The sequence below is a fragment of the Microtus oregoni genome, unplaced genomic scaffold (genome assembly GCF_018167655.1).
Source record: "Microtus oregoni isolate MIOR12 unplaced genomic scaffold, Mior012 000023F_ref0000262, whole genome shotgun sequence".
NCBI classification, from domain to species: Eukaryota; Metazoa; Chordata; class Mammalia; order Rodentia; family Cricetidae; genus Microtus; species Microtus oregoni.
Genome location: NW_024543082.1, coordinates 409,166 through 435,532, shown reverse-complemented (window position 1 = coordinate 435,532; position 26,367 = coordinate 409,166). Strand labels below are relative to the sequence as shown.

At 46.9% G+C, this 26,367-nt stretch overlaps 1 protein-coding gene across 1 annotated transcript in view; it reads left to right on the top strand.

The window, feature by feature from the left end:
• The window catches only part of Xxylt1 (xyloside xylosyltransferase 1), a 137,187-nt gene that overhangs the window by 68,628 nt on the left and 42,192 nt on the right, over positions 1 to 26,367 (top strand). The window contains exon 3 of the mRNA XM_041673329.1: positions 11,429 to 11,561. Coding sequence (XP_041529263.1) covers positions 11,429 to 11,561 — 133 coding nt within the window. The remainder of the gene's footprint in view (positions 1 to 11,428; positions 11,562 to 26,367) is intronic.

Below are 26,367 nucleotides of genomic sequence, written 5' to 3'. Positions count from 1 at the left end.
AATAGGCACATGAGACTACGTGAGAACTATCCACACAGCTAAGCCATGTTGATCTGCAGGGCTAATTGCTCTCTGACGCCATTGCTATTTTCAGTTAGTGGTTTGCTACACAAATACCTGGCAAAGCATGGGGCAGATTTAGAAGTAATCCCAGGTGAAAAGAATGCTCGAGGCAAAAACATCTCAGACTTTGGAGCCAGCTGGGCTTCTGCTGTGTGACTGTAGGCAGGTTTTTGGCTGCTGTGAACTTTAGTTTTTAAACATTTGTAAAATGGAAAGGAGGGCATTGAAAAACATTCCAGTCTGCACATAGTTGGTACTAAGTAAATGTTAGCTGTCACTTGCTGATATTAAATGGTCATGAGGAGTGGTGATAAGAGGACAGCCTGTCCCTCAGTTATAAAGCGGATGCAGGCTGATCCTGGTCCTGATTACCCTCCCTCAGGCTGCCACACAACCCAGTATCAGGATCAGCCACGCCCTGTGCTTGCTGGGTGTAGTGAGCAAGGCCATTACTCTTCAGGCCAGGATGAGATGGAAACAGCAGCAGAGAATATGCGATGAGAGTCCTGTATTTGCATTTTGAGGTTAGGCAGAATGCCATTCATTTCTGAGCCCTGCGCTTTACACGTGGCTTGGCACACTGTGACTTTGTGGCCTCGGCTGGCTATTGGTGAGGTCAATACAGTGTAGTGTATTGGTTCTGTCCAGTGTTGTATCTGTGCTGTTTTGAGTTTGCCTCGAATCTCCCAGGTTCATATTTCACTAAATAAAGTAGAACTCATTGTATAGCGTCTTTAAAAGCCAAGCATGTAAAAGAAAATTTGGTATTGTGGTTTCTAAAAGTGCCGCTAAAACACTTTCCCTCCACTGACACTGACTGTCGTGAGAATGGACAGCAGTCATGAGCCGGGTGCTGCTGGGATTTTCCAGGCAGTCTGCAGCTCCCAGAGTCCAGTAATGGCCCAGGTGCCGGGACCAATCACCCCCAGGTTCCTTGTCCTGTTCCCCTGTACCGGGAAGCAGCAGAATCTCTTATCAGAAAGCTTTTGTTTGCTACAACCGCTATAAATGAGGGATCCTCAAAAGCTAGTGCTTCCTTGCTGTAGAATGCCAGCCGTGAAGAAAGGAAGGTGGCAGAGGGCCACGGCAACTGTAGTCGCCATGTGTGTAGACAGACGTCGTCGGGGTAAAACCAAAGAGGTTAAGACCTTGTCAAGGAAGGACATTGTCATTGTCTCAGAGTGTTTCCTTACAAAACCCTGGTTTATAAAGACAGAGGAGCATTGCAGGGGTGAGAGGTAAAATCAGTAATGGCGGTACAGACGCACAAGATGAGGCGTAGTGACAGGGACCCAGCTTGGCTTCCAGGGTGTCCTCAACCAAAGTGCAAAATCTGGCCCTGATCACAAGGAAACATCAGGCCAACCCAAACCCAGGGACCCTTCTGAAATCATTGCTTGATGCTCCTTAAGTTGTCCCAGGTGACGGAAAGCAAGGACAAAACCAAAGAATTATGGCGATGTGACAGCTGTTTGCATGCGATCCTGGGCCAGAGTTTTTATTTTTTGTTTCGTGACAGCTGACAAATGTTGACCAGGACTGTGGGGTTGATGGACTGAGCTGGTGGCATCCACCTGGTTCAGCTGTTGTCCGCTCCTGGCGTGTGCGCTGAAATGTTGAAGAGTTTGAGATCCTTTTGTTCTCTTGTTTTCAACTGTGGCGTGTCAGTTTTGCATTGTACATTAAGCCCTTCATTAAAATTAAAACAAGTAACTTAATTTTAATAAATAAAACAAAAACAAAATTAATTAAATTAAGCTAAAATTTAATTGAAATCAGAAACTGAATGAATTCATGCTTAAGTACAGTTTGATAGACTCTTTTCAGTTATGGACGGTGTTATGGGAAGTTATAAAGGGGGCTTCTTGGTGCAAATAGTGGGACTCCTGCTTCGGAGGAAAGAATCTGACTGCTGGCACGAGGCCAGGCTCCAGCTGTTCCACCTTTGCACCATTATTGTCAGATTCAGAGAAGCTGTGCAGAAAATGGGGCCGGGGTGGGGGCAGTGGGACTTTGTGCTGAGAGCAGGAAACTGCAAAATGAGGCAATCAGTTCTGTTGTAAGGGGTGCATGCCGTAACTGGCACATTTTATAGATGCTCACAGCCATTGCTTTAAAGTAGAGTATAAAATACAAATATAATATCTTTTACTATTATAGCCTTGCATTTTGCCAAGAGACTGATGAGCCATTTACTGGTCAGTTTTCTGACTATCTTGGGTGATTATGTGTTCCTAAGGAAAACATAAAAATGGTGATTTTTCTCCTGCTTTAGAAGGTGAGAGAATGGTCCTTAGCAGTAGCCATTGTTGAAAAAGTGGCTCACATTGGTCCAATTCTGCTTGCCCTGTGGACATACCTGTGGGCAAGTATCCGTGTCAAGCACACAGTCAGACTTGCCCAGGCACCATAGTAAGGCACTGTGGGTAAGCAATTGTGTCCAGCACACAATCACGTAGTGTATAGAGTGTGACTTTCCAGTGGAACAAGGTGGTGCTGTGCAAGACGTTCACCATCAGAAGCAGTTTCAGGAGATGCCAATCATCTCTGTGTGGAGTCTTACAGGATTCCAGAACCAGTTCTGGGTTTGTGATCCTACTGTGAAGGCCCTGAGATGTGGTTATCTCTGGCTTGGTCACCTAATGAACATCTGTTTCTGGTTCTAAGAGGTACAAGTACAGAAAGGTTGGGGGGTGAAGTAGGAAGGGGAGAGGGAGGAGAGCAGGATGGGATCAGCAGAAGCCCCTCCCCTGCAAGCCCGCTCTGCAGACACAGGGAAGGACTCTGGCTGGAGTGAGGTGTTGCCATTATTGACTGTGACCTTAAACCTCATCTCTAGCTTTTCTCATCTGTCCAGGAGGGAGCAGTGGTGGCTACTGCTGTCTCTTTATTTCACTTACAATGGAATTCCATTGATTTGGCTGCAGCACTGTGCCATCAAAGGTATCACGTGGAATCCTGGCCACAGGACTACATTTTGTCTGTTAAGGTATAGAAAGAAACAAAATTTCTTAAAAGGGGGGTGTTTTATAGGGTCTTTCTCACTGGAGGGAGCAGAGCAGGAGGTGACCTTTCTGTTTTCCCTTTCTGTTGCCTGGAATACAGTCAGGCTGACTAGAGTCAGTAGTTGTCTAATACAGGAGGGGACCTGTAGGATGGAAGCCACATCTGGGGCAGTAGCCTGGGAAACAGAAGGACCCTGGCTTCTTGACAAGCCCTGGGGCAACCATACCATCCTTGAGTGACTCAGCTGTGTCTTCTGTGGTTCCAACATCGTTACTTTCCATGCTGCTCGGTTAATATGTATCTGAGCCGTCACATCTGACCAGGGTTCTTGTAAGGATTAAATTAACTAAAGCAAGGGGAAGTTTTGTGAGGTGGGATTACACTTTGAGAATTGCAGCATACTACAAAGATACTGCTGAATTAGTCTTGTTTTTGTCATGTGAGGAAACAGAAGGGCTAGGGCGGTGATAGACAGACCCTAATGGACTGGCTGGGCACAGAGGCGGGAGAAAGAGTCAGCTGCCATATAGGCTGGAGAGCTGCAGGTGGCAGGGCAAGACTTGCTGGCTTCCTGCTTTCAAATTAAATCTTTCTATGGTAAAGGCTGCATTGCCAGCAGCAGAGGAAAAGGTGGTCGGAGCAGGGAAAGACAGAAATACAGAGGGTTAGAAACAAGGGCCCCAGGACTCCACTGAGAATCTCAGCATGGGGAATTTGGGAAGCTGAACAGGGCTGGTTTGGGCACACCAGTGGTAACTGAACCGTTATGTCAGAACACATCTGTTAAGTCTATCTAAAGAGGACTGAATTCTACAGCTTCTGTTTCCAGAGGGTTCTTGAAAAATCCTGCTGGAAGTAGAGAGAACTAGCAGGCATCAGTCCATCAGTTTAACAACTCCTGTGAACCAAGTGAAGTGTGCTCTGTCCCAAATACGGAGAGCTCAAGCCTTTGGACGGATGGACAGACAAACACACACACACACACACACACACACACACACACACACACACCACTCTGTTTCTGGCAGGTACCAGAAAGATATATATGGAAAGATTCACAGGTACCCATGGGGCCTCCTTACTCTAGAAATGGCAGATTTGCAGGTAACAAAATATGTGTCTGAGCTATAATTTCATCTGAGCAATAGAAGTGAGAAGTTTGAGACTGGGTGTTGTATCTCTCATTGTTTGGCCCAGTTCAATGCAAACTCTGTTCTATACTCTACCTAGTTAGAGAGCTGAGGGGGAGGAAGAAGACTAGTGTTGTCCTGTTGCAGAACCAAAACCTGTATCTTTCCATAGTCATTTGTTTGGTCTTCACAGCAGGATCTGGGAGCTATAAACCATGTCATGGCTAAGTTGTAGCCAGCACCCAGCTTTCCGTGCCACATTCCCAGAAGGCTAGTTTGTTGTGTAGCTAATAGATCAAGTTGACTGTGGACATTAATTTCAACCCCCAAGCCTTTACCAGGGTTGCTCACAGGGTGCATTAATCATTCTTAGGTGCTCCTCCCTGGGAGGTGCGGACAGCTGTTAATGTGGAAATCATAGATTTGTATACAGAAGGCTGGGCCTTCCACAGACCAGTGCCCGTGTTACTGAGAGCTGGCCATTCCTTGGCATCCATCTGGAAGGCAGACTATGGGGGTGAAGACTTTGGAGCTCAGTGTATTTTGCTGTGAATTCCACTTCCCAGCTGTGCAATGTGATTACCTGACTTAACCTCCATGTCTTCACTTGTCTGGTAGAAATAATAATGACACTCTCACCCTGCGTTTGAGTCTTGGTGTGTGTGCAATAGATGTGCACATGTTGGCTATCGCCATTGAAGATTTCCATTTGCTGGCATGAGACCCCCCCCCCCTTTCCAGGACTTTCTCTCCAGTGATCTCTGCTCAGTGAAGGGAAATCCCAGAGCCTTCAAACTCCTCAGAGATGAGAGTCGTCGGGGAGCCGGGTGTGGGAAGTGAGGAGCCCTTCCCTGTCTGTAGAGTCTCACTTGGAGGTGTCCCCTGTTTCCGCTCTTCATGTGGAAAGTTTGTTTAAACAACAGGATCATAGAGGCCTTTCTCAGACAGCCGAGGAAGGTCCTGTGCAGTTGCCTTCTTGCTGGGCTGAAGTGAGTTGCCATGCCTCGCTGAGCCTGTGGTCCCACCGTTGGAAGTAGGAGGTGCTAGTACTTCCTTAGCTGAGTCAGCAAAGGTAGAGACCCCAGCATGGCCAACATGGGAACCTTCTCCTGCTTCTAGAGAGGAAGTGTGTATTTGACCAGTGCCCAAGGCCTTGGACAGGCATCGCAAACCAGCTGAATCTTGAAGGGTGCGTTGAGAGTCAGGGCCAGAGCCAGGTGGGAAGGACCCAAGTTTTCTGCTGGATGTGAAAACCATCAGGGCCAACTCTACACCTAAGTCCCTTTTGGGTACACATCCCTCTCATGCTTGGACAGCACCCCCGAAGGGAGAAGCCAGGCTGGTAAGAAACAGGACTGGCCCTGCAGTCTCCCAAACATCCCCTCTAGGTTCTAGCATCCTCTCCTGGGTAGGGGACATCTCTGGCTCCTGCCGGTCAGAGGTTCTGCCCAAGCAATAAAAAAGCAGCAGGTGTGATAAGGCAGGTGGCAAATTGCTGCCCTGTTTCTGGACAGGAAGACCAAGCTGCTCTCCAGGCATCTGCTTCCAGTGCCACCAAACCCTAGAGTCACACAGGTGGATGTCATCTCCTTTCTCTGCAGACCTTCAGTGGCCACTGGGAAGCCAGCTGGCGCTATGATCCGTGAGCTCCCCCACATGCTATAAATGCTCATATCTAGGAAGCTCTTCAGCAGAAGCAGATTCCAGAGAGGAATATGTCTGCCTGTTAGCTTGCTCCTCTGGGAAGGCCTTTCCCTCCCCTCCTGTCGGTCGGTCGTGCTTACCTACACGACTCTGCTCGTCCTTTCCTGACCCTTCGTGCTGCCCATTGTTTCGTGTATGCTAGCATGTGTCTGCCAGGAATTGTTTCTAAGGACAGGAGAAGGGAGGGGGAGGAAAGGAGTGAGCTCTCATTTTTTTTTTTCTTTCTGGGACTTTTTTCTCTTGTTTGTTTTGGGGTGTCATTAAGTCTTCAGTCTGGCTTGTCATTTCATCCGCAGTCAGATGACGCGCCATGTGGCTGACTTAATTGGAAGCCGATGACTTGCTCCTAGCCCGTTTCTACAGGGCATTGTTGAGTTGGGACTGTCCCAGCCAGTCTGGATGTCATGACTGGCCTCTGTGGCAGAGTCCCACCTTGCCTGGCTTGGCCTTGAACCTTAGCAGCGGGCATTGGCCTGCTCAGTCCATAGACAGTGAGGAACTCTGATGGAGGGCTGCTAGGGCAGCCGTGATGGTAGGGATGGGCTCGCAGAGGTTTAGAAAGCCACATCGGTAGCCAGAGTGCTCCGTGCGTCCTTCTTTTCAAGCTTAGTAGAGCCAAGGTCTAGTTAGAACTGTCTCTTTGGCCAGAGACTGGAGTCAGGAGAGTGAAGATGAACAGGCATATCCCTGTGAACATGAAGCCCACACCAGAGAGCCCCTGGAATTCTTCACCTCCTCCCACTGTGGGTTGGCATCCTTCGTTGGCTTGCCAGACTCTCATCCCCCATAAGGACCACCGTTTGACATTGACTGCCACCCCACAGTGGCAGTGCCAGATAGTGTTCCATGCTCAGTCTTCCGCAGAAGGCCAATCCACCGTGGAGCTCCCTGGGGGGGGGGGCGAATACGCAGTACAGCTGTGCTCCTTAGATGCTGGGGCCATGGACAGCATCCCCCAAAACAGACAATGCCACAGGCACCCATCAGTACTTGAGTTCTTACTCATGTGGTCCCAGCATGCAGGTTTGTGAGCTTGGGGTCTGCTGGGAAGGCTCAGTTCACTGGATGTAGAAACGGGTACTTTTCTAGGAACAAGCCTGGAGGGTGGTCGTGGTCAGCAAGTTGACTGACTACTGGCTGCCAGGGGTTGCACACCAGGCAATGAGGCAGGGTCTCCATGGGCACCCTTGGGTCTAGAATGTTCAGTGTGACTTCTGCCTCCCTTTGAATTTATCACAAGCCAGGTATATTCCTGAGGATGTAAAGACTGTTGATTTCTCAGATGCCGAGAGGATATGGAAGACGTGGCTAGAGCCATGCAGAGCATGAAGGTCTCGTTTCTGTTCTCGGACTCCTTACTCATCTTCACATTTACATGGTTGTGGTTGGTGGGGATAGGGGGATAGGTCATGACACTTTTTTTTTTTTTTTTTTTTTTTTTTGCTCTCTAGGATTTTATGGTCCACATTAGGAGAGGGTGGATGAGGAGGTAGGAATTTGAGTTCTGGGATTAACGTTGCTTCTTGAGTGTCCTGATGGCCCTCAATTTTCTGACGTATGAAATGGATAGGTTGACCTCCATTATTACCAGGCTTTGTAGTAGGACTCTCTGGTTGTAACTGCCAGCTCCCAAATAATGACACGAAGACTTTTTATTAATTACAAAAGCTTGGCCTTAGCTTAGGCTTGTTCACAGCTAGCTCTTATACTTAAATTAACCACTCATATTAATCTATATTCTGCCACATGGCTTGTTACCTTTCCTCCATAATGTATGTCTCCTCCCTCCACATCTTGCTGGTGAAATCCTAGATTCTTCCAAGTTCCTCTCTCTTCCTGGAAGTCCGGCCTATTCTCTTCTGCCTAGCTATTGGCCATCAAGCTCTTTATTAAACCAATCAGAAGGCACCTTGCCAAAGACAACTTCACAGGGTGCAAAAGATTATCCCACAAGGCTTCCTCTCCAGAGCTGCCATCTCAGAGTATTCTGGCCTCCTCTTTATCATCTTCTCACAGTATTTGGATGGAGGATGCCCCGCCAGCCTGAACAATACCCACGCTTTTAAGACACCCCCTCGGCTGTTCTCTCCAAAGTCCTTCTTACGCATCACAGCTTTCGTGTTCCCTTTGCATTAGGGACCATCATCTCATTCAGTCCCTAGTTTGTGTGGTCTTACCTCCATCTCCCACCAGTATCTTCTTGAGGTTGTCACTCAGACAGTTGTCCCGAGATAGGAACCTTCTTTTCATAGTCCTGTGTTCCCTATATGACCACCCAGATGTAGTTCCCATAGAGAGAAAACTGCCGAGACCAGAGTTTGTGTAGCAGGTCACTAAGCAGTCCCATCCTGATGAGCTGCAGTGCTCTTCGTAGGCACCAGCTTCTCTCCAGCAGTGGCATTGGCATCTTATTTGCTCATTTTATAAAAGAAGGGTCTTTGCTTGGGTGCCCATGTGGCAGTGCAGGCTGCCCAGGGCTGTGGACTTCCCTGAACAGATGAGGGTGTCCTTTGCCCAGCCTGGGTCTGGTGTTCTGCCTCCAGGTGGAAGGGTGACTCCGTGGTGAGCTGGACCAGTTCTCCTTTTCAGCCAGTTACCTCCCTGGATGCAGGACTGACAGGGGGGATGCTGCTTCTCTGAGAGGTGTTTTAAGGATGAGTTATAAGCAGTGCTCAAGGATCTCAGATTCCTGTGTTGTGGGCTACATTCCCTAAGAGGAATGTTCCTAAGGGGAAGTGCTCAGGTTATGAGCCTATTAGGGGCCCATTCAGACAGGAACTGTACCAGTGAGGGAGACGGGGATCTTCAGGAAGATCCAATACTCCCTTAGTAACCTAAATACTAAAATTGGACCAGTACCGAGATTAGTACAGCCTCTGAGCAGAGGGACACTGATGTCTGCTCTGCCCTCCCAGTGTATACCCGTCCTCTAGGATTGCACTTTCTAGGAGGAGGCAGTGATGGATGACTGGAGATGTTGACAGTGCAGGACAGATGAGGCCATAGTTGTCCACCGGGACCTGCACAGAGCTGCAGCAGAACGCTAGGACTGTGGTGCCTGGACAGCAGAGGATGCACATGGCAAGGGATGGGCTGACCACTGATGACTTCCGTATCAGTGAGTGCAGTGAAATTACCATAATTGCTTTGTTTGCTTCCCTTGAAATATACTTTTGGCCAGGCGATTGCCCAAGGTGATTTCTTTCTGGCTGCCTTCAGTCCTTCTGTGTGTTCCTGGGGTGGTGAGAGATGGATCAAGAATCTGCATGTGAGCCCCTCTGCTCAGAGGGAATCATGTGGAAGGAGCTTGCGGTACTGGCTTCAGAGTCAAGTCGGAGTTCCTTTTTCACTCCACCATTGACTTCTTGAGTGAGGCTCCTGGTTTTTAACCTTTTATTTCTCAGAGAAGGTTTTATATAGCCCAGACTGACTTCAAACTTGCTATGTAGCTGAGGCTAGCTGTAAACTCCTGATCTTCCTGCCCCTATCTTTCAAGTGTTGAAATTACAGGTATATGCCACTATGCCTGACTTGTCTATTATACTTTTTAAATTTATTTTTATTTTATGTGCATATACATGTATGTCTGTGCACCGTGTACATGTAGTGCCTGCAGAGGACAGAAGGTGTCAGATCCCCTGGAGCTGGAGTTACAGATGGTTCTGAATTGTTGTGTGGGTGCTGGGAATTGAACCTGGATCTCTCGAAGAGCAGACAGTGCTCTTACCACTAAGCCACCTCTCCACCTCTCCAGCCCCTTGTTTTTTAACCTTTCTAAGTCATTAGTTCTTCTAAAACTGGGAATTGTACATTAGTGGGTAGAGCTACCTTGTGGTTGACAGAAGCCCTCCCTGGGGATGGGGAGGTGAGGCCTTTCTTACCTTCACAGCCCAGTCATTATCAAGGGTCAATGTCCTAGTCTCTGTCTTCTTCATTCACAGAATCAGGGTGATAGGATTTTGCTGCTGGAGATGGTAGTATGTCCTGTCCCTGTCTCCCTAAGGCTCTGCTTTGCTGTATGTAAGGGCTACTTGAGATATGGGTGTGAATGCTCATGCCACAGACAATGGACAAAAAGAAAGAAAAATGTCTGGAGAAAATGTTCGTGTTTTGGGGGTGTCTCCAGACCCAGATAGCCAACCATTGATATAGCTCAGCAGAACTTGAAGAACTTGGGGACTGTAACTTTCATGCAAGGACATTCTTTCCTGGCAAACATTATCTTTCCCTAGGGCTGTCATCAGGGTCCTTCCGCTGTGTCCCAGACCACCTTCTAGAGCAGCAGGACCCCTGTGGCCTGTGTCTGCTCTCCACCCTTGGCTTAGGGCCTCATCCCCAGGCCTGCAGAGTCACCGCTAAGGCTTCTAGACACATAGACTCCCTGGTTATTAGCAGGCAGCTCCGGCTTCCAGGCTTTGGTTTTGACATTGTTTATGGCTGCGGGAGGAAACAGCCTCTTTAGTCCTCCTGTGGGGGTTGCAGTGTGATGCTGGCAGCCGTGGGGTCCTCATTTGCCTGGGCAGACCTTCCTCCCAGCCCTACACCCAGAGCAGGCAGCTTGCTGCTCTCTTGGCTTTGCTCTGCCCTGAGCAGCTGGATTCTCATCTGTTGTAACTTTGGCTCTTTTGTGTTGTAGAAAAGTCACATAGAATATCAATGAAGGCTTTGTTTCTGTCTCACATAGGAAAACAGAACAAGTAACAAATGAATCAGTTTTTCTGACAAGTTGTGATTTCTCTGTAAACCAACTTAAAGAATGGCTATTGCTTCCTGGAGCCCCCCCTCCCCTCAGTGTCAAATGCCAAATTCTGCACCACTGACAGAGGCCAAAATGGCCAAGTGCTGGTCTCTGTCCTCCAGGGAGCAGTGATGCCCTGCAGCTGAGCAGGTAGAAAGGGTTGCTGAAAGCAGGGGTGGGAATCGGGGGGCGGGGAACAGGACACCCCAGCACTCTGAGTTGGGCATGAATATTACTTCACCCACCCATTCCTGTCCATGCATAGGACCCAGCCCAAATCCTCCTCTTCCAGAGGTTTACAGGATGTCTGTATCCAGGCCTGAGGTGATAGTATCTTTTATCCTTCTTGTCTGGCAGTCTCTGACACTTCTACCCCAAAGTGAAATCACCTGGATGCCTTGGGTTGACACAGGGGTCCATAGTGTGTACCTTCTAGGACACTCGCCTAGTCAGAGGCTAGATGAACATAGGGGCCCTTGGGATTGAACAGAATGGATTCTGCAGTTAGAAAAGGTTTCAGGTTGCTGAAAGTGACTTTGCATCATTCAACAACTACAGCAACAAGCCAGTAGCCTTGTGTGTTCTCTACTTTCTGTTAGGCACCAAGTCTCCCAGGATGTAGGCCTGTGTTTATCATTTTAATTTTTAAGGCTCATTATACATCCCAGACCATCCCAGATCCCAATCCCCAATCCCCCTGCCTCAGCCTCCCGAGTAAGTAGCTGGATTACAGAGGTATGGTAGCATACCTAAATCTTACTGTCCTGTTTTGAAATTACTCCTCCAGAGATCCTACGGATCATTCAGCTGGACCTTGACCTGAAGTACAAGACCAACATCCGAGAGCTGTTCGAGGAGTTTGACAACTTCCTGCCAGGTGCTGTTATCGGCATAGCCCGAGAGATGCAGCCAGTGTACAGGTAGGTGCTGGCTGTTGCAGGGAGCCTGAGGAGCTCCTCCCATTCTGCCCTCTCTTTTGCCACTTAAGGCTGCTTGGGTGCAGCAGCATGTGGTGTTTCTGTACTTGGAGGCATGTCTGCTGACTCTGGCAGGGAGGGGGTCCGCTCCAGAGCTGGAGAGGCTGCCCCCCTAGAGGGGGGGAGGCTGGGACTTTTTTCTTCAAAACGCCCAGTTGTTCAGGTTGTTGGCTCTGGTTAAGCTCACAAGGTTAAAATTCCTAGGCACATAACAGAACACATAACATAAAATATCTTGGGGGTAACTCTAACCAAACAGTGAAAGACCTTTATGATAAGAACTTTAATCTTTGAAGAAAGAAGTCAGAAAATGGAAAGATCTCCCATGTTTTTGGATAGGTAGAATTAACATAGTAAAAATGGGCAGTCTTACAAAAAACAGTCTACAGATTCAGTGCAATACCCATCAAAATCCCAACAAAATTCTTCACAGACCTCAAAAGAACAATACTCAACTTCATATGGAAAAACAAAAAATCCAGGATAGCCAGAACAATGTTGTACAATAAAGGGACTTCTTTAGGTATCATGATCCCTGACTTCAAACTCTACTATAGAGCTACAGTACTGAAAACAGCCTGGTATTGGCATAAAAACAGACCCAGATACCAACACACATCTACGAACACCTGGTTTTTGACTTCTTTGTTAAAAGTATAAAATGGGAAAAAAAAAGAGCATATTCAACAAATGATGCTGGCATAACTGGATATCAACATGTAAAAGACTGCAAATAGATCCATATCTATCACCATGCACAGAAAGCAAGCCCAAGTGGATCAAATTCCGCAACATAAAACCAACCACATTGAACCTCATAGAAGAGAAAGTGGGAAGTACACTTGAATGCATTGGCACAGGAGACCACTTCCTAAATATAACTCCAGTAGCACAGACACTGAGAGCAGCAATTAATAAATGGGACCACCTGAAACTGAAAAGCTTCTGTAAAGCAAAGGTCATGGTCAACAAGACAAAATGGCAGCCTACAGAGTGGGAAAAGATCTTCACCGACCCCAAATCTGACAGAGGATTGGTCTCCAAAATATACAAAGAGTTTAAGAAGCTAGACATCAAAATATCAAATTATTCAATGAAAAAGGGGGTACAGACCTAAACAGAGAACTCTCAACAGAGAAATCTCAAATGGCTGAAAGACACTTAAGGAAGTGCTCAGCATCCTTAGCCATCAAAGAAATGCAAATCAAAACAACTCTGAGATACCATTTTACACCTGTCAGAATGGCTAAGATCAAAGACACTGATGACAGCTTATTCTAGAGAGGATGTGGAGTCAGGGAAACACTCCTTCATTGCTGGTGGAAGTGCAAATTTGTACATTTGCTTTGGAAATCAGTAGGGCAAATTCTCAGAAAATTGGGAATCCATCTACCTTAAGACCAGCAATACCACTTTTGGGCATATACCCAAAGAATGTTCAATCATACCACAAGGTCATTTGCTCAACTATGTTTATAGCAGCATTATTCGTAATAGCCAGAACCTGGAAACAACCTGAATGCCTTTTAAGCAAAGAATGGGTAAGAAAAATGTGGTACATTTACACAAAGAGTACTACTCAGTGATAAAAAATAATGACATCTTGAAATTTGTAGGCAAATGGATGGAACTAGAAAAAAAAACATACTGTGTGAGGTAACCCAGACCCAGAAAGACAAATATAATATGTACTCACTCATGCGTGGCTTTTAGACATAAAGCAAACGATAACCAGACCCTAGAGAACCTAAACAGCAAAGAGGACCCTAAGAGAGATATACATGGATCTAAAGAGGAAGGAGAAAAAAAAAAAACCAAGATCTCCTGATTAAATTGGGAGTGTTGGAGCCATGGGGGAGGGGAGGAAGGAAGAGGAGAGAGGAAAAAATATGCAGCTCAATAAAACAATAAATAAAATTAAAAAAAAATCCTCGGCTTCGTCTGGCAGCGGTGTCAGGATTTCCCCTCTAGCGTGGTGAGCTGTGTTTTCACTGACCTCCTGTTACTGTGGCTGTCACACCAAAGGAGAGTGGGTGGATAGTCGTGCAGAGGGAGCAGCAGAAGCAGCTGAGGACACTGGTCAGGGTAAACAGGCACTTCCTCCCAAGGTGACACTTTCTTGTCAGATTACCACAGAGAAACCAGGAGACATGCTTAGAATGTTCTCTACACCGCTTAAATGTTCCTGACAGCAGAGTGGTTAAATAAAATGTCTCTACCCAGTTGAGTACTGTATAGCAGGAAAAGAAAGATCACTCGTAGCTGTGTATGGTGATAGGCAAGCAAACACCAGGGCTAAAAATCACAGGGAAAACCAAGGAGATGCTCCCCAAAGCCAGCACAGGTCTTGGGTACAAAGGGGGTGGTGCGGTGGTGCTTTACTCCCCGCCATGGTCCACATGTGTTGCACATGTGTTATATTGAGAGAGAGAGAGAGAGAGAGAGAGAGAGAGAGAGAGAGAGAGAAGGAGAAGTAAGTTTGTGTTCAGAGCCAGTCACAGCTGAGGTCAACTCACCCCTCCCCCACCCCCACCTCTGCCTGGTAGATTGACAGCCTCTTCCAAAGCCAACTCTGATCAAGTTTGCTCTTGAAGACCTAGAATTTGTCTTCTTTGGGCTCCTGGGGCCCTTAGTTCTGTGCCGCCTTGTGCTGGCTCAGATACTGGGAGAAGTCATCAGAGAACTGCCAGCCTTGGCATCTCTTGACTCAGAGCTGAGTTTCCCCCACGGACGGAGGAGGAGGACAGGCTGGGTTAGGGGTGGCTCTTTGCAGTCTCAGATCTTGTAACAGGAAATTCCTGCGAAGCCTCAAATGAGCTGAGAACTCCCAGGGCTTTGTGGGCTGTCCCCTTACATAATGCTGACTCAGGTTCCCCAGAGCAAACCTGCCATGTGGACTACAGAATGTGAAGTTCTCAAGATTGGGTTCCAATCCTGACGCCTCTCTCTCCAGCTTTGGTGCTCATGGCTCCTCCACCCTGCTCTACCTTCAGCCATTGTGTGCAGTGAATCCCCTCCTGCTCAGACCCAGGCCCTAGGACATTTACACTGGCTGGTTATCAGATGGTTACATCAGCAGCACCTGCACAACAAGGTTGGCTCCTTATAATACATTAAACCTCATCACGTTTCTTACAGATAATCTTGGCCAAATTTTTGTTTTCTGCAGAACTAGACTTTTATAATGATAGAACTTAAATCAGTTTAATTATCTGGCCTTCCCAGAAGAAACACCTGAAGGGTGGTGGATTCAAATTAAATTTACCTTACTTTCTGCATTTTAATCATTGTGTGCAGTGAGGACCATGAGAACCTGCTACTGGCAGAGCCTTAAGAAAGGTACTCAGTCAACATGCATTGACCCTCAGCCGTAAACTAAGACTCACAATAAATCAAGGAAGATAATGAGTGTCCTACACTACGGTGTCCAGGGATCACCTGTTACAGTGTGTGCGTTTAGTTTGCTGAGTCTGAGAATGGCAGACTAGGAACATAGTATACATGCATTTGCGTGTGTATGTACACACATGGCCTTCATCCGTATGGGAACGGGAGAGCCCAGGGACCTGAAAGATCATTGATGGTTCTCCCCTACTTTAGAGAAGTCACCTGACTGGGGGCCAGGGAGGGAGGCTGGGGCTTGGGTGATAGGAGGAAAAGGTCGGAAGAAGAGATGAGTCCAGTTAATGGTACCTACCCAAGTACAGGTGAAGCTGGGCCCTTCTGAGGGGATGCTGGGCCCCTGTTCCTTAGACATGGGCAACACAGTTTATGGGGAACCCACCACTTGGGTATCAGCACTGTCTGTTGCCTGCAGACTCCCTCCCCTAACAACTGGTACTCAGAGCCCTCCCCAAGTGGCCAGATGTAGTAATAAGGGCGGCGGGGCTGCGTCCCCAGCACCCCAGCCACCTGCTCGGCTAGCTTATGCCCCAAAATAATTACACGGACACTGTATTCTTTTAAACACTGCTTGGCCCTTTAGCTCTAGCCCTTGCTGGCTAATTCTGATATCCCAATCAACCCATCTCTAATAATCTGTGAGAACCGGTCTTACCGGGAAGATTCTAGCCTAGTCCATCCTGGGTCGGAGCTTCATGGCGTGTGTCTGCCCGGGGTGCTGGGAGCGGGGCATGGCGTCTCTCTGAGGCGTCTGCTCCCAAGAGGAGAACTGTCGAGTCTGACCTCACTTCCTCTTCCTCCCAGCGTCCTGTTCTGTTTACTCCTCCCACCTATCCTCTAACCAATAAAATGGGCCAGGGCAGTTCCTTTATTAGCCAATGACCTTCCTCCATCATTTCCCCTTTTTCGGTTTAAACAAAAAAAAAAAGGCTTTAACTTTAACATAGAAAATTACATATAACAAAACAGTTATCAAGTAAAAGTTACAATAATCTTTATCATAACTAAGGAAAACTATAACTATAACTAACTATTCTTAACTCCATCAAAGACTCCAGAAAGATACAATACTACCTAAGCAAACAAGAAAAAAGCAACTTTTAAAACTCTAGAAATGACAGAGACATCTCGCTGCCTGGACAGTCACCCAAAGTTCCTCTGTACCATTGGGGCATCCATCTTCAGCCTTCAGGCCCATGGTATCCAGTAGACATTTCCATAAAGCAGGAAAATTCAAAGTCAGTTCAGTCACTATCTGTTGTGTCCTGCAGAATGTCTCGCAGACTCTTTCATGAATCAGGAACCCCGAAAGATCATCTCACCTTAGGCAAGTTCAGTAGTCTTCTCTCTGTGGGATCTCTGTGTCCAGTTTATGCAATAGTCCAGGCAAGAGCAGTTTCTTGCACAAATGGCTATCAAACTCCATAAGGTGACTTTTCGATGCCCATCTTCCTCTTGAAGTAGATTGGTGCTGCCAGGAGCAGAGTGTCTCATTGTCATGAAAAGTCCTCAGTTATTAAAACATTAAATGTCCTATTCTGTAATCTTTGAAAGACATGAATGTCTATCTAAAATATATCTCTATATATCTAGAAAATCTAACTAACATGACTACAAGCTTTACTATTATCGATGATTATCCATTAACAACCTATATTTCTTAATTATACAGTACATATTTAAATGAACTACACAATCACAATACCTTAATAAAGATCAGAAATACATATACATATAACAAAATTGACCTTAAATTTAAATCACTAAAACAAAATCCATATCAATGTAAATTATTCATATCTCTATCATATCCCCCTTTAAATGTAAAAGAATATTTATAAACCATATTTGGGAACATGGGCGCAGTTTTTTTCTCTCCAAACTGCTTCCTGCTGAATGGGGGCATCGTTAATTAGGTCTTTCATGGTATAACCTGTGTGCTAGTTTCATCTCAGTTGGCAGTTGAGCGAAGCAAATTTTTGAAGGCGTGCACAGGAACCATTCAGGAGGATGTGGTCCATCATACCAAATCGGAATAGAAGAAATGAACAGCGTCTCATCCTCTGTGAAAACAAAATAAGAAACTCCTTTCCAAAGTATCATATCCTTAGATCCAAATTCAAAATATCTATGTTGGATTAGTTCAGCAGTATTTATAAATAAATATCTTTTAGCAGCTGTTGCTCCTTCCTCAGCATTCAAATAATTCAAAGAGAGCATAATAGCATACAGTATCAAGATTCTCTGTGTATTTTCCATCTTTGTTCGTTTTATTTTAACCTCTATTTTGTTTATTTTTACTTTTAACTCTTTTCTTTTTGAGACAGGTTCTCTGTATCTTTGACCTGCAGTAACTCTGTAGACCAGGCTGTCTTTGAACTCTTAGAGATCCGCCTGTCTCTGCCTCCCAGGCATTGGGATTAAAGGCATGTGCTACCACACCTTGAAGTCACAGAGGTCAATCTCCCTCTGCCTACCAAGTGTTGGGATTAAAGGTGTGTACCACACACAACAACTCTCTTCCTTTTTTTATGTTTTTTACTTTAAGAACTTCAACTTTTAGTCTGCATATATTTTTAACACACTTCAAACCATTTAGAAATTTTCTTTGTCTTTGAATCTCTCTTTACTGTATATCTCTCTTTTTCTGACCACACGAGCCTTTAAATTACTGAGCAATATGGGTAGGATTAAAGGCGTGGCTTTGCCAGCTAGATCCAGCCCATTCCTTAGCTTTCCAGCCTCATGGCTGATATACAGGCTGTAGCCATGTTTACTGCAACAACTGTATGGCATTTCACGGTCCCTGCCAGCAAGTGAGCTACAACAGACAACACTCAAGTCCTCTCTCGGTAGCCGGCCCTCCTGCCTCAAACAGTCAGAGTTTGCCCTGGCAGGACAGCCTAGAAAGCCGGCATTTTTAAACGGCGCAGCTTTTTTCCTGCTACGGCTAAAAACCGAAAAGCATGCGTTCAGCTTTTTGTCAACACCATTCAAGTGTTTCGTGGCAGGACCTCTTAATGAGCTGCAGGGTTTTGCAGCTAAAGCTGAGTCAGGAAGCCTCTCTTAGATGAGGCGCTTGCTTGCCTCTAGCAAGCAGAGTAGACCCGAGAACACAGCGAGTCTAGTTGCCATCAAACAAATAGTAGCACTTTACTCCAAATGCTCTATTCAAAAGCTCTGTCTCCCGCAGGAGCCAGACAGAGATCGCAATGGAGGCACAGCCCCAGGAAGTCGCGCTTTAAAATGACACAGCGTTTTTTCTGCTACTGTTGCCGAATCAGGAAATCTCTCTACAGCACGCCACCAACAAACAGCAAAAATCTGTGTTAAACTCTCTCTCCCTTATTTTTAAGGCTTCTCAGGTTTTTTAAGTGGATTTAGTCCATCACGTGGGGCGCCATATGTAGTAATGGGGTGGCTGGGGTGCTGGGAATGCAGCCCCGCCGCCCCATTACTACAGCCAGATGTGATGTGGACAAGTTGCTTGTTACAAATGGAATCTGATAGCATCCTCAGAGGTGGATAAGAAAATGCTGTAACCCTGGATGCATCGTGACTGGGGAAGCAAGTACGCTTGGTTCTGGAAATTTACTGAGCAGGAATAGACTCCAGTCCCCCAGCTGTGAGGGTTTTATAGTCACTTGTCCACTTCAAAGGGCACACAGCAAGTCAATTTTTATGGTGGCTTCCCCTCTATTGTGAGTCGTTAAATGTCTCAGGCTTGCAGAAGGGTGGGGAGAAATGTTTCCCGCCATGCATTTGACAAATGGCTTTTTCACATTTTTTCCTCACAAACACATCAAACTGACTGCTTTCTGGACAGTGCTGCAGGATCAGGGAATGTTAGAGTATGGGTGGAGGATGCTTCCCTCCGTGGGTCCCTGTCACAGTTTGGTCGAGTCAAGCCAAATCTTGACTTTCTTCATCTGAAAATCAAGGACCTGGTCATCTTGGATAGAATGCTGCCCTTCCCTCCTTTGACCTTTCTGTGCATCTGTGTCTGGAACTGGACCCCTGATGAGCTTCTCTGTGGTGCTGTGTGACTGGGGTGGGTGTCAAAGGGAAAGAGACCCCTGGGCCCTGCTCTGCAGACCCACACCTGAAGTGCGCAAGCATGACCTTGTGGGATGGCTTCCTGTGATGCATTAGAAGTGCGGGGAGCACTTGGGCCTTCCTTATGTGCATCCTGTAGAATTTAGTATGACGTCATAGGAACAGCTCAAGCGGCAGATGTAAAGGCAGTGGCACCAATTAGCTGTGGGATGTGCTGCAAGTCACAGGATCCTCTGTTTTCTCTCTGTGTGGAGAGAGCTGTCTGTCTGTTTATCACCTGTTCGTCTATCATCTATCTATGTGTCTACCTATCATCTGTCTTTCCGTCAGTCTATCTATCCATCCATCATCTATCATCTTTGTTTCATGAACTCCTATTCTATATGACCCCTAACTATAGCAGGTGCCAGGACAGGACGCCAGGGATGTAGAACTTGCAGTGAGTACCAGATATTGTTTCGTGTAATAGTGTGTTCTAGATAGTGTATGCACACACCCAAACTGAAGTCATTTGTTGTTTATCTGAACATCTCATCCAACAAAGCACCTTATTTGTTTTCCCCAAGTTTCCCTGACCCCACTTGGAAAATGTCTTTCCAGCAGAGGTGAGTGATCTGACTTTCCTTCAAGAGCCTGGGCAGGAACAAAGGGTATGAAAGTGGGATATGCAAGGTAACCAAGGCTAGCGTGAGTATGGTCTCTGCCTCAGAGTGCCTAGCTCAAGGAGGACCACCCTGCAAGGAGCTAGGAGCCAAGCTGACACAGGTTATTGAGTAGGCCATAGTGCCAGGCAGCCTGGTAATGCAATGACTTAGCTTCAGGTCTCTGGCTTCTGCTAACCCTAGTGCTTGACAGAGAGAAGACAGGAGCCTGAGCGGCAGCAGCAGGTCACTTTGCCTTGGAGCTTGTCACCTGAGAAGCCCCTGAATGGCAGATTTATTGGTAGGGGCCACTGTGTCCTGGAACAAGCCTAGACACACCATGAAGCTGTGGCAGAGCAGCAGGGGGTCCTGTTAGTTCATGCACCAGAGCCAGGAATTTGCGTTTGTGTCAGTATTTTCAGTGTCCGTTTCTTCAGCTCTTGGATCACATGGTTGCTCTGTTGACAATCTGTGCCAGCCTTGCCTCCTTCCAGGTGCTAGAATGAACGTGTCCGCCTCACTTCTCTGTACTTGACTTAATCTTTCCTGAAACTGGTACAGGGCTCTCAGGGGCATGCTGGGTAGGAAGGGAGGACATGGACAGATCCCACTGCTGCTGTTCTACAGTCATGGGATCTTGAGAATTAGCTAATGTCTCTGAGGTTAGTTTCTTTAGCTGAGAAGTAGGGATTATAACACTGTTCTCAGCAGAGCTGATAGGGGATTAATTTAGATGATATATTTATACTTCCTGGCAGGAGCAGTGTTACCCTGAGTCCTAGCTCAGCCACTGATGAATGTTGTGGTATGAGGGGAGGCACTTAACTCCCAAGCCCATGTTTCCTCGTACGTGAAGCTGGGACTAAGGTAATGTTAGTAGTGCCCCGCCTCTGTTTGAGGAAGTTCTTACCTGCCATACAAGCCTGCTTGCCTCATGGGGAAGACTGAGAAACTATAAATTCTAGCTTCCTTGCTACTGAGATTGTGTAGGATTCTGTGTTCTCCCTTTCCCTCCTCCCCCAAAGAAAGCAGTCTCATCAGTTCAGCCTCTGTACACACCGATTGTCCTCTTGCTGTACACTTTCAGTAAGGTGGCGTGTGTGCAGAACAGAAGCTGACCATACTACAGGAGACAAGGATCTGTCTACAGTGATCCTTACATCTTAAATTAACCCATTTCTATTTATCTGTGTATTGCCACGAGGCCGTGGCTTACCAGTATTGTTCTGGCATCTTTCTTCTTCAGCGGCTACATGGCATACATGGCATCTCTTTGACTCCACCCTCTCTCTCTCTTTCTCTCTCTCTCTCTCTGGATTTTCCTGCTTGGCTTTACTTTGCTAAGCCATTGGCTGAAACAGCTTTATTCATGCCGAATAAATGTCTCTCTGAATGAACCGTATTAGCAACCTAGGCAACATAAAAGACTTGGGGAGGGTGGCTAGCGGCACGGATAGCAGAGCTGAACCATGGTGGCATGTGTGTGAAAGGAACCTATGGCAAACAGCGTGTGGAAAGGACTGAGTTAAATGTGATGAGCTATGTGCAAAGGATGTCTTACGATGGCTCCAGGGCCACCTCAGACACAGGATGTCTTAAGATGGCTCTAGGGTCACCTCAGACACAGGTTTCAGCTGCTTTTCTCCAGTGACAAAGTGACATGGAGGTTCAGTTCCCAGCCCCTGTACCTCCAGGTTAGCAGCAGAATTGATTTTACTAAGACATCAAGTGTTCAGACTAAGCTTGGTTTTGAATTGAGCACCTTGTGTGTACAAGCCTTTTACTGTTGATTATGGAGAGTCCCTGGGCTCCTTCCTTTGTTTGAGAGTGGCTGAGTTCAAGCCCCCCCCCCCCAATCCCATCTAGGAGCTGAGTTGTGAATGTGCCATTATTCGGGAACTTGGCCCTCACATCTGTCCCCATCCTTGGAACTTTTGTATCACTATATGTGAGAGATGAGCTTATGCTGGAGCTAGAGGTGCTCAGCATATAATGAATGGCCCAGATGCGTGCTGGGTCCCTGCCTGTGCAGATGAGCTCTCGTTATGAGACTGGCGCATTCTGATGGACTTTCACAAATGGAAAGTCATAGAGACGCTCCTGGGACCTCATTAATGTCATCAGTATGGAGAAAGGTGCCGTGCATATGACTGCTTCTCTGCCTCCGCTTGATTCCCCTTGGCCCTGTAAAAATACTTACTGCCTCCCTTAATAAAATGAAGCCCACTGTCTGCATGGAAACCATTTCTCTGCTGCCAGAACCACCCTATCTCCACTGGCCCAATGCTTGTGAACTTGAAACTATAAAAAGGCAATATGACTCCAGCACTCTACTCGAATTGTCAGGGAACAAGATTTTTATGTTCATAATAGTGTAATTGCAGTTCATTTCAGAGAGCTGGAAGATACTCTTGAAGCAAGACAAAGGTTAAAAATTAGTCTTAACTATTTAGAAGGAATAACCAGAATGGAAGAGGGACACTCACATTTCTTTGACTATTTCTTCTGCCAAGTTGTTAGCAGGGTTTGGGAGGACTAGAGTGTGACCCTGTCTATAGCCACCCTCCAGACAGGCCTCATCTTCCTTTGGCTGCTGTCCAAGGTTAAGCATCAGCCTGTGATCAAACAATGCACTTTTTCAGATGGGGAGAAGTAGAGTCCGTTGCTCTGTTTGGCCCAAAGGAGATTGAAATGGCTGGGAACAGCTGTCTGATCTGCCTTTGCTAACCAGAACCCGGGGAACTCTGGGGCACAGAGCACACGGATTGCGTGTGACGAGCTGTGGCGTGTAGGTGCCTCCCAGTCACCTGTGCAGACCGTGCTGGAAGAGCTCCAGTCCCACACCAGAGTGGACTATTGGTGCTGGTGGTGGTTTTTGTTTTAAGTTATGAAGTGAGAGGACATCAGATCAATTCCAAGGATCAAAAGGGGGCGTGATAGTCTAGTGAATGTAACTTACTATAATAGGCAGAAGGGGCCTTTTGTGACTCAGAACTTAGGATACAGCCTCGAACAGTGTAATTTCAGGAAAATACCTCCAGGAAGTAATGCAAGTTCTTGAATATATGTGTGTGTGTGTGTGTGTGTGTGTGTGTGTGTGTGTGTGTGTGTATCGTGAAGGAGAGGGAAAGGAGGGCAATTAATTGGAGATTTATGACCGAATTGTTAAATGGTGTTTCTGAATTTTTTGCTTTGGGTGTTGTTTTGGTTTTTTCTTTCCTTTCCTTTCCTTTCCTTTCCTTCCTTCCTTTCATTATTATTGTTTTTTTACATGAATATTGGCCCAGTGTTGTCACATCTGATTTTTCTTTTAAAGAGATTGAAGTCTCTGTTGGGAATGTTTAAATAGTAACAATTTAACAAGCAATCCACTAGCCAAACAGAGCACACCTCCTGTGTGCCAGATGGAGCCCAGCCACTGCCAGGTGAACCTTATAGAAAGCTCACACTTGCTGCCACCCTTGGCCAGGACTCTTGGAAGCTTTAGTTAGCTTATCTCAGACGCTGGTGCTGATGGTTTCTGGGTCCATTGGTTCTTCAAATGTTTTCTCCCATTCCTTGAAATAGTTGTTGATTCTTATTGATAATTAAAAAAATTCCATTAAATGTTTTTCTATGTAACCTCAGACTTAACTAATAACAAAACACCATGTAGTAGGAGCTGCGGGCCTGCTTTGCGTCCCGCCCGGCTCCCACACGGCTAGCTTTATACCAGAAATAACAACACACAAATTGTATTCTTTTAAACACTGCTTGGCCCATTAGCTCTAGCCCTTACTGGCTAATTCTGATATCCCGATCAACCCATCTCTAATAAACTGTGTAGCACCAGTCTTACCGGGAAAGATTCAGCGTGTCTGACCTGGCGGCTTGCTTCATCGCGTGCGTTCTGGAAGAAAATAGAGAGTCAGTCAGCAGACTCTCCATAGCTTACCTGTGTTCGCCTTAATCTGTAGATGAGCATGTTCCAGTTAAGGTCTGAAGATGCTTTGCGGAGGTTGAGGGCCTAGATGGGGAAGGAAGGGAGGAGAGGAATCCACAAGAAGGTGGCGGGGGAGAAAGGTTGGGGTGATGGCAGCGGTTACATATTCCCTGCTTCTCATCACCCTCCCATCCACTGATGCAGAGATGCCTCTACAGACTTGTGCCCCAAACTTCACTGCCTGTTCAGCTTTGACAGTGTGGTTCTCCTAGGTCCCTGGCCTCTGCACCTAAGGCCTTGGTAGAAGGCATCCCTAGGCTCTTCTCTGTGCTTAGGAAAAGTGAGAAAAGTGTAGGTTTGAGCGGATTGGCAGCCTTATATTCAGCTCCCCAGCATCCTGGGGCAGAGTCCCCTCCTTTGGAATTCATAGCATGTATCTGCATCTAAGGATAATACAGTCTTTCACTAGAACATTTAAACACATTCTAGCCCCTGCCCTAGTGTTCGGGCCTCGTGGAATGACCTCACACCTCTGTCCTTGGTCATTTGGGAGAGCCAGATGTCTGCTCCAGCCTTTCCATGTCTCTGCAGCAAAACAACTTTGATTACTTTTCCTCTCTTAGTAGTGCTGTGATCAGCGTGGGATTGCTGAGAGTTCTGAACATCAAGAAATCTTAGTGGTGAGGGTGAACTATATTCAGGTAGGCCATCCATAGCGTCAACACTGGTATATGTACAACATGGCTTAGATTACAACATCTCTTACCATTAAGGTTGCACTGTAATGCCTTCTGCTTGCAACCTATCTACCCATCCACCCATTCATCGGTCTGTCCATCCTCCCATCTTCATCCTTCCAAGGTGATAGAATTTACTGTGGGTAGAAGTCCCCTTTAGTCTGAGTTCTAGAGCCTGCCTCCTAACCACTCAGGAACCCCATTTAACTCTTTTCTCCAGTCTCAGCCTCCTGGTATGGAAGCTTAGAGTGTGCTGGGAATCAGCGTGGGTTTTCCCATGGAGGGTGTGCTGGGAATCAGTGTGGATTTTCCCATGAAAGGGGCTGCCTGCATGCCAGTCTCTAGAGATGGCAACCAGTGGTGTTTTGCCTTCCTGCCTCTTTCCTGTCATGAGCTATCTGATGCTCCTCCCTGGTAAGCGGAGCTGTTGGAGGAGGTTGAGAAGGATGTTGGGTTGGCGACTCACATGATTCCCTTCCTAGTCAGCTTCCTTTCTTTCTCATAGCAGTCACTGTGTTTTAAGAGATGGTAGTCCAGGCTGGCTAGGAACTCACTATGTATCCCTGGATAGCCTCAGACTTGCAGCAATTCTCCTGTCTCAGCCTCCCAAGTGCTACAATTACAGGTGTGAGCCACGATGCCCGGCTGCTTCTCTCCATAGGATTACAGTCTCAGGGATGGGACACCTGAGGGTGTCTTCTTTCATGTTAGCATCTCCCCTGCATCATCCATGCTTCATCTGATCTCTGCTTAATTGTCCTGCTATGGGGACCTGCTAACTTCGGAAGCAATCCATTATTTTACTGCTGGACAAGTTCACGGGAATGCAGTTCTTTTTTAAAATTTATTTTTATTTTTATATGTATTCATGTTTTGCTTGCATGTATGTCTGTGAGGGTATGAGATCTTGGAGTTACAGACAGTTGTGAGCTGCCATGTAGGTACTGAGAATTGAACCCAGGTCCTCTGGAAAAGCAGCCAGTGCCCTTAACCGCTGAGCCATCTCTCCAGCCCCCAGGAATGCATTTCTGTATGTTAAACCTGAATGTTTGCTTCCCCATGTACAACTCACTGTCTCAACTTGTGGTCTCTGAGGTCATGTGGATCTTGCCTGCACTCTTCCCCCGAGAAGGTCTCGTTTTCTCTGGGTTACCCTTTGCTAGGGCTCATAGTCTCCTTCCCGTGTCTACTCCTGGAGCACTGGCCAGCTGGAAATATGGATGGACAACCTTCTGCCGTGGCTCTGTGTCCCAGAGGCAAGGAGGCCTCTGTGAAGCGAGCCTGTGCATATACACATTTCTTTTTTAACCTGGGTAGCAGGGTCTGAGTTTGTGCCTTTGCTGAGTCCAATCCTGGCATCCTGGAGGCTGACATGGTCAGTTCCAGCCCCACGACTGTGAGTGCACTTTCTCAGCAACACTCATGGCTTCCAGCCTGTGCTGGAGCCCTGCCCTGGGCAGGGAAGATCCCTCGGGGTCGTGATGACCAGCCAGGGTCACACGCTTGTTCTGAGTGCAGGGACCGGCAAGGACTTCAGGATGTCAGAGGCTGTGGGAAGGAAGGGTCAGCAGAAGACAGTGTTGAGTTTGGCGGTATCTAGAAAAGATGTCTGGCTTTGTTGAGACTTGCCAGGACATGGCTGCCTATAGCACAGTTCTTTGTTTTCCTTTCCTCGTTTGTACTTCTCTGTTTGAAAGATGACAGAGAATCAGGTTTTCTGTGGGTGGTTGGTGGACTGGCTTGGCCATCCCCACAGAGCCAGGCAGCATGTTCTGTCACCTTTTCCCTTTTTCTCATCGACCCCACCATGCCGCCTTCTCTCCCTGCTCTCTTTGCAAGAGAGATACCATCCGGGTTCCCTGCTAGGTCTGAGCAAAGCGTTTGATTGAGTTAGTTCCGAGAACTCTGTTCCCCAGTGCACCCTGACAGCTGCAATTCAAGGTCATGGACACCTGCTATGCCTTCCAAGAATTTTCTGTGGCTGCTCTGAG